We start from the raw sequence: 9001 nt of genomic DNA, 5'->3' as shown, positions 1-9001 counted from the left end.
GAAAGTTTAAATAGGTTATAATTAAGAAGCACAAGAAATCTACGGCGCTGAGCTATTATAAAACCAAGCGCAGTCACCTTTTATTTCAGTGGTAAACGGAAGAAAAATCAATATAAAACTACATGCATTTATATACAAACATAAAATATTTTTATTTGACGAAACAATCAAAATGTCGAAGTCTACCGAACGAACTACACATTGAAAATGATAACTCTGTTTTTATCATGGTATGTGTGTATAAACGCGCCAGTTTCTAACGTCACCTGAACAACCAAGCATTTTAAAACTCAATCAAACATTTATTAGGATATTTAAGATTTATTTATGGAATCATTCGTTTGAGTATTATGAGGTGAGAATATTGGTCGGTGTCTATCAGAAAGGTGAGTTACCTTAATGTAGCGTACGATGTAGTATTTACTTATCTAAATAATTCAAAGTAATGGTCTTTTGAATATTAACTTTACATTACCCACGAGTTTTTCCCCAGTTATTATAATCCATAATTATATTTAGTTAATTTTTAAAAAAAAACTATGATATTGTATTCTTGTGTTTCATTTCCTGTTTATTATATTTCCTATATTGGATAAGCTTGAACAACTTTGAAAAGTTCAAATAGAAAATATCTCTAAGAAAAAATACAGAATGAAAACCAACTGCAAGCATATATTTTTTTTATTGAGAAATACATGTAATATGGTAGCCATGGACAAAGCCATTTGTCTTTTATATATTGAAGTGAAAAACATATATTGCAAAGGCAACACTACAAAGTAGTTGGGCGATAAGTATTTAGAAATTTTATTAACAAATAAGCCCACAGAGCTCTGAGCTGAATACTTATAATTAATAAATTTCTTTGACCACGACCAAATTTACGATGATTTTGAAATGACACATTCAATACTATAAAGAACTATAAAAATATTTAAAAAAAATTCAGATAAAGTAATAATAGTCCATCGATTTTCAAATTTGTGAATAAATTTTTTTTCTTTATGACAAGGTATTGATGTTAAGTTATAACTTGAAGATCAAAAACCCAAAAGGGGCCAACTAAAATAATTATGAAAAAAAATGAATAAAGATTAGATAAATATGAATTACATTGTTTTAAAAATAATAGACCGATTTCAATTCTTTTTGGAACCAATAGTCCAAAAGCCTTTACATGCTAAGTTTAATTGTTAAATTCCTCAGATAATTATCTGAAGCAGGACCATGCCTAAAACCGGAAGCATCGCTGCCATGATAGAAAGGGTCATGTGACCTGTGAAAAAAAATATGAGTGAATCAGAGTAAAAACAGAACCCTACAATATCCGGAATTTGATAAGTGTACATTCCTAGATGCAAATCTGAAAGTTTACTTAAAGTGGCAAACATTTTCTTTTCAAATTGTAAATAACAATATTGCGTACCTCCACTACTTTTGCAACTTGCCATCTGAGTCACTGTACAGCTGGCATAGGTGGCATCCTCGTCACTTCCGTCGTCGCAGTCCTTTGAGCAGTCGCACTGGAAGGCTTCGTCAATGCACGTGATTCCTCCAGTCTCGCACGTGAACCACCCAGCCGGACAAAGCTGAAAAATACATGTACATATCGATAATTAAAACAAAGTCCTGACCTATTCTGATGCTATAATTATGATCATGATAATGACCTGTCATCTGTCATAATTTCTTTGTGTCAAACAGTTCATCAAATAAGTGACAATAATATAATTTATCAAATTGAAGAATAATTGGAAACATCTAAGAATACCTTCATTTCAAGTCTTATCCGGTTCAAACCACCCCCGTCTGATCAAATTCGGCACCACAATTATAAAATACCTTCCCCTATTCATACACGTATCACAAAGCATGTTAAATACATGTACATGTATATTGTTGCAATGAAGCACTTGTATTTTTAAAACATCTTAGAAATAATTGAGCCTTTGTGTTTTCTTATTTACTTTAAATTTATGTTAAAACGAGAACTCTGAATTAACACCTTTTTGGTTTATTTTCGTTGCATGCGATTACTGGAATATGATGTTTGATAGAGTATGAATATCCGCTGTCTTTATAAATATAGTCATGAGTTATAAGACGGAATTCTAGTACACGCTATCCTGTTGTGAGAACGTATTCAACATATAAAGCTTTTGAAATGAAAATTACAAAACATCGTGTCTGTTGTGATGAAACCAATGATACACTTGTTGAAGTTAAACACATGATAAGCCTGTTTTAATAATGATATGATACCGTTATAATTATTGAGATGAAATACAATTTATATACTTTAGCAACTTTTGATTAAAATGAAGCAATTATGACTTTGCAAAGAAACACATTATAGACCATTTTGTACTGTAATAAAACACATTTCTATCATATCCTCTGTAATGAAATACTTTATATGATATGCATGATGTATTGAAAAACAGACATACTGGTGGCAATGAAATACATGATATGTCTGTTGTATTGTAATACATGATATATCTGTTGGTATGAATACATGGTAAGTCCTCTGTATTGTAGTACATGGTATACCTTTTGTAATGAAATTCATGATAAACATGCGGAACATGTTGTGATGAAACGCCGTTTATCTGCGTGGGTTTTATTTTTCTTGAGTTAAAAAAGGTGAAAACTAATTTAAACGCATCTATAGACACGTTTTACCTATTGGGTTAAAACGCATTGTTTACTTGTTGTGTCATAAACAAGTTATACCTGTTGAGTTAATGCACATGATTTACACCTACCTGTTGGTACTGTCCTGCCGGTACGGTGGGACAGACGTCCACGTTGCAGTCCGTGAGCTCGCTGGCACCCCCGGGACAGTCCAGTCCTCCGTTGGCGGGTTTCGGGTTAGTACAGGTTCGGGATCGGGATTGCTTGCCTCCCCCGCATGACACTGAGCACAGACCATACCCTGACCACGAACTCCACGCCCCGTCAACTGTGACGGAAATATTTCAAGATGAAATTTTATGAGGGTTGGAGGACCATGGCCATTTTTAGACTTTGGTTATCTCCCTTAGAAGGAGATAGAGCTTTACATAATGACAAAGGAAAATATTTTTGAATTTTATAGCTAATATAATACACGTATTTAGAATTTTTCTTACAAAATGATGGTTTATGACTATACATTTCGTTAAAATATTTAAAGGTAGATCTGAAGGCTACTTTTAATTAACCACCCTTAAACTGATTATTTTTCAAACATCCTTGTGACCATTGTAAAAAAATTAAACAGAAATTCAAGTACATGTTTACATGTATCATGCCAGTGGGTTGTTTTTTTTTCAAGATAATTCCGAATAAAACAAATGTGTAATTATGTATGGGAACATTACATATAACTTTGTACATTAATATTTCAACTTTTGAAATCCTTGTGAAAATCAGTCAACATATTATATACAAAGTTAAAACACTGTAGAACTCTCGCCGTTCTCTCAAGATATTTTTGTAAAGAATATATTGATTTCATATTGAAAAATTCAAACTACAAGATTCACCTTCATTTTACTTTATAAATGATAGACGGGGAGCGAAAATAACACACTTGACGAATTTCTTTTTTCAAACATCTTGTTCAAAGATAATATTCATTTATTAATAAAGCGCACGATCGTTCGTATTTTTGTGCATGAATCAAATATCGAAAGATACGCATATATACTGAACACGTATTCAAAGAAAAGGGTGTGTAATTATAGTGCACGTACTTATGCAGACTTGTGTATTGCAGTCCTGGGTGTTCGTCGTTGCTCCGACACACAGCGCCCCGCCGTACTGTGGGGCGGGGTTTGTACATGTCCTCAGCCTATCCTGTGTTCCTCCTCCGCACGTGACGGTGCACGTGCCCCAGGAGCCCCAGCTGCTCAACCCCCCATCGACTGTAAGGAAATGCGAACATCATTACATAATGGACGTGGGATGAAGGTGTTTTTAGAATTATTCCATAAAAAATGATCACACTTACTCGGGCAATGGTGAGTATTGCAGGCTTGGGTTGATGAAGCGGAATTTGGACATGGACTCCCATTGTATTGTGGTGCAGGGTTGGTACACGTGCGCGTACGCGACTGAGAGCCACCACCGCACGTGACCGAGCATGTTGTCCAGGACCCCCAAGTTGCCCACTGACCGTCAACTGTGACATACAATAAAAGATAAAATTCGTTCAATTTGATTTCCAAAAGAATTGACAGACCCTCGGTTTTACATTAAAACTTAATTAGTAAGAATACAGATAAAGCGAATCAAGAATATATTACGAAGTTTTGTTGGATCCCCGACAAAATTCCTAGCCATTCCATTATTCCTTATACAATATGTTACCATCTTGGTTATACATAACGTGTTTTAAAAAGTAATTAAAATGACGATTTCACAGATATAACTACATGTAGTCAATTCTGATTCCAAAAAAGAAGTGAAATATAAGGAAATTTACATCTCTTACGACACATTGTTTTAACAGACAATTGAACAGTTATATTTATACTTGGACAGTTGTGAGTGTTGCAGTTTTGTGAACTGGTCGCTGATCCAGAGCAGCTCAGTCCATTGTAGGCCGGGGCGGGGTTGGTGCAGGTGCGACTTCGGGACTGCGTTCCCGTTCCACAAGTTTTGGAACATGATCCATAACCGCTCCAAGTGGACCAGCCGCCGTCAACTGAAAGTACGGTGGACTTCTTGTCACTCATTTGTCATCCGGTAGAACATGTAAAAATGTATAAATCTAAACCTTTGCGAATTCAGATTTAAAAAAAAAACAACAACTCTGTTTTTAATTACTGAGACGCGTTGTACATTGTTGAAAGAAGGATCACAAGTTAAATACTTACTGGCCGAAAGTATATCACTTATTTTATTTTTTAAAGTTGTTTATGATTAATACCTTCATACCAGCATGAACAACATACGAAAAACATTTGAATGTGTTATTAACTAAAGGATACTCACTTGGACAGTTATGTGTATTACAGCTCTGGGAGGAGGTAGAGGACCCCGAGCAGGAGTTACCGCCGTAAGCCGGGGAGGGGTTATTACAGCTACGACTCCGGGACTGGGATCCGGAACCACAGGACTTGGAGCACGATCCATATCCGGACCAACTCGACCATCCACCGTGAACTGAAACAACCAATCAAACTCATCACTATATAAGAAATTATTTTGCGACATGATTTATCAAATAAAAATGTTCAGCGTAACACTTGTTTCTATCGTGTCTTTACTCAGAGGTGAGATATTTAGGGGAAAAAACTGTTGACGAATATTTCCTAGATAATAAATATAAAAAATATTGCACTAAAAAGTATAGAATTGTTTTGTCCACATACTTACTGTCCATGGCCGAATGCATATCAGTAAGTATTGTTATACTCGTACATTATGATACCGGCCTTCATACTAGCATGAACCACCGATGAAAGTATTTTAATGTTTGGTTAAGGATACTCACTTGGACAGTTATGTGTGTTACAGCTCTGAGAGGAGGTAGAGGACCCCGAGCAGGAGTTACCGCCGTAAGCTGGGGAGGGGTTATTACAGCTACGACTTCGGGACTGAGATCCAGAACCACAGGACTTGGAGCACGATCCATATCCAGACCAACTGGACCATCCACCGTGAACTGAAACAACGAATTCATTGTTCACATCTTTAGTTGGCTTCACTGTATTTTTAGTCTATTTGAATTTTTTTTAAATTAATTTTCTTTGTTCGAAACTGTCGTATATCGTAGAGCATCATTACATAAACTCATTGTTAAAAATCATTCTTTGAGTATTGCTAATCTGAAGTGATCAAATACGACCGGGAGTGATCAATTCAAATAAAAACCAAAGGGCTTTATGATAGATTTGATCACGCCCAATCAGCTTATAATATTCAAAGAATGTTTTCCTTATTGCTTATATTTACATAATTTTCAGTAATTGTACGATTACATTTTTAAAAAGTCATTGATAAAATGTATTGGAAACATATATTTACATTAAAATCGATTCGTAGTTTTAAATACACTGGAAAAAGTAAATCTTTATGTGTAAGGAAAACTAGTAATATTTGTTTATTTCTCTTTAATTGGATAAGCTCTACCGGCCCAGGGTAAATGCTAAACAAGTATACAACCATAAAGGCGATGGCAAAGAAACGTCACAATTTTCACAGGCAAAACTACATGTATATGGGGGCAAGATATGTACTTGGAGTGAATTTTCATTTATATAGTACAGTGTACTTAACATTCTAACCTGGAGGGTTATAGAACTCCCAGTAGCCCGTCGAACCCCATCCCGTGCTGACAGCGATGTAGTTGACTCTTATGGAAGAGTCCGACAGAGACATGAGAGTGTTCGAACCGTAGGTGGTGCCTCTCCCCAGACGGATCACGGAACCACCCCAGCTGACCCAGAAGTACTGGTAGGAGCCACAGTTCAACACGCTGCCCCTGTAGGTTCTATAACAGGACCCTTGCTTGGATTTACGCAGACAGCATTGTCCATTACCCCAGCCGCCTATTACGATCTCGTACAGAGGACCGCTGTCACGGTCATACGTCATCAAGGCCAAGTGTGCGTCATTGCAGGCTCGCACTTTGAAAGTGACGTAGCTTTTGCCGGCGCAGGTGATGCCGTACCTACTGACGGTATGGTAGCTGTACGCGTTGGGTGTGTAGAACACAGTAGCGTAGCTTCCTAAAAAACAGAAAAAGAAGTGAAAAGATCAGCCCTTGGAACAAAGGTAGTTTTTGAAAATGATCGATTCTTATAGGATAAACAATTTTCTCTCTCATCCTTAATTGCAGATCTTGAGTTGTTACAGTACTATAAAATAGTAAGAATTCAAACATAAATAGAAAATAGCAACGAGTTTTCTCGAAATGTTTGCTTTCTTCTTTTAATTAACTGTTTCTTTTGTGCTTTTTGTTTTGGTTTACTTGCTCTGTCTGGTTTTTTTTTTCGTTTTTTTTTTCGTTTTTTTTTTGAGTGGGGTTTATTTTTGTTGTTGTTGTTGTTTCGGCTTTCAACATGATATGTTAGATCACTCAAAGATCTAAAGTAAAGCATGCTGAACAAGAGGAAATGGATTCCGGGAGGGGATGTGCTTAATCGTACCCTGAAAAATTGATAACGAGTCGACTCAAGAAAAAGGGTGTTGGCTTGCATCTACGTTGTTTTTTGTTTTGATCTGTAAATACACCAAACTTGCCTATCAATTGTCGTCTTGTACAAGTACCGGTATTGGTTTTTTTAAAGTTTTTTTTTCTCACAATTTTTGCGCTTAGAACAAAATGGACAAAAAATAGAAAGTCATGATTTTGATCATTCACCATAGATATTTGTTTACATATTACATCGTTTGCTTTTGTTTAATTTAACATCTAAAACGGTGTAATGTAGATGTAATATCGGTAGCTTTGTATGGCTAGAGAAAGATAAAAAAAAAAAACAACGTATAAATAGGAAACTAACAAAACAAATTAATTTTCAGCCAGCAATTATCTCAGGCATTAGAACATTAGAACACATATTGAAAATTGAAAAAGGTGCAAAAATCATAAAATAAGATTTCTTTGACATATTCTTTCTTGAATTTATTGCATATCTACGGACTTGGTCATTTATTGTTGCTCAAATAACATTATATTATTCAAGTATAACCAAATTGCACAAGATCTGTAAGGCCTCTCTAGTACTTAGTTTTCTTGCTATGCCAATTATTTTAAGATCAAAAAATTATTTATTTACAAGCCCCCGATTTTATAGGGGTCGTCTCGAAAATTAACACTTGTTACTATGGGGCACTATGGGAATTCGATGGGTTTTTTTTTTCCAAGTTTCTCCCATATGTTTTTGGTAATTTTTGCCTGGAGATTTCTTTTTATTTCAAATACATGAAAACTATTGTAAAAAGGTGAAATTTGAAAAAAATTATCACCTCGTGGTTGGTCTGGGGATAATGTCGAAGTTGAACCACCCCCCCCCCCCGCCCCCCCAAAAAAATACAAAAAAAACAACAACAAAGAAACAGTGACATATTGTGGCATAGATTGGCTGATAAAATTATTTTTTAAAGAAATAACATTTTTAGAATGCTAATATGTTTCTGTTAATGCTCTGTTGGTAAATATTTATTTATAAAATTCATCGCCGTCTCGAATAAATGAGCTGATCGTATTTTTTTTTCAACGTTATGCTTAGTCAAAAATACTAGTACTTGTTAACGATGACGCATATGTGCCATTTTAGCATTTTACCCTGTCAAATTCATAAAATCACATTTTTTTTTTAAATTATTAAAAGTTATATATTATTGTAATTTTGAATAGAAACCAAATTCCAAAAAAAAGTTTTAACTTTGCACCTACACGGCTGCACGAAAATAATAAAAGATGTGCAAAGTCCCGTGTACTGGAACTGTACTCGGCCTCAAGTAAAAATAATTTCAAGTCATTTACATTAGTACTTAAAATGAAAATGCAAAAAAAAAGAATAATAATAAAAAAAAAGTTTTCAAAAATAATTTTTTCTAAATAATAGAATTTATACTACTTTTCTTTAAATGTATATGAAATAAAAATTATAAAATTTCAACCATGGAGAACCTGTATCGATCTCTGAATAATACAAAAAACCATACAGAGCAAGAAATTGAATTGCTCCAAACATAATGGTTTATTTTTTATTTTATTTTTCAATAAAAAATTATTTTTCTTTTTATGTATAATTTTATTTTGTTAGATGGATTAGAATCAATTTGATTCAATTATTTAATCAAACTAGATTATTTAAAGAAAATTTTAAAAAAATGAAAGAAAGGCATTTTCGTTACCTTGGATAACCACCAGCAAGTACAAAACACCAAGAAAACTGGCCATGATGGTGTCCAGTCGTAATAATAAAATGAAACTGATTAAATTAAATTTCCTGACCCTCTTATTTTATTTCGCCTTTCTCTGTTGCTGACCTGTCAT

The 9001-nt window shown here is 34.5% G+C and overlaps 1 protein-coding gene across 1 annotated transcript; it reads right to left on the bottom strand.

Annotated features, from left to right (window-relative positions):
* Positions 1-691: 691 nt before the first annotated feature.
* On the bottom strand, positions 692-9001 carry LOC105318817 (coadhesin). Its single transcript, XM_066083307.1, has 10 exons — positions 8995-9001; positions 6279-6722; positions 5486-5656; positions 4984-5154; positions 4523-4693; positions 3998-4168; positions 3741-3911; positions 2769-2965; positions 1427-1589; positions 692-1276 (listed from the first exon to the last, which is right to left on the bottom strand). Exons 1-10 carry the CDS (start codon positions 8999-9001, stop codon positions 1203-1205), a joined length of 1740 nt encoding a protein of 579 aa, XP_065939379.1. The 3' UTR covers positions 692-1202.

The sequence above is a fragment of the Magallana gigas genome, chromosome 4 (genome assembly GCF_963853765.1).
Source record: "Magallana gigas chromosome 4, xbMagGiga1.1, whole genome shotgun sequence".
Taxonomy (NCBI): domain Eukaryota; kingdom Metazoa; phylum Mollusca; class Bivalvia; order Ostreida; family Ostreidae; genus Magallana; species Magallana gigas.
Note: the sequence above shows the minus strand (reverse complement) of the source record. Positions and strands in the feature narration are given on the sequence as shown.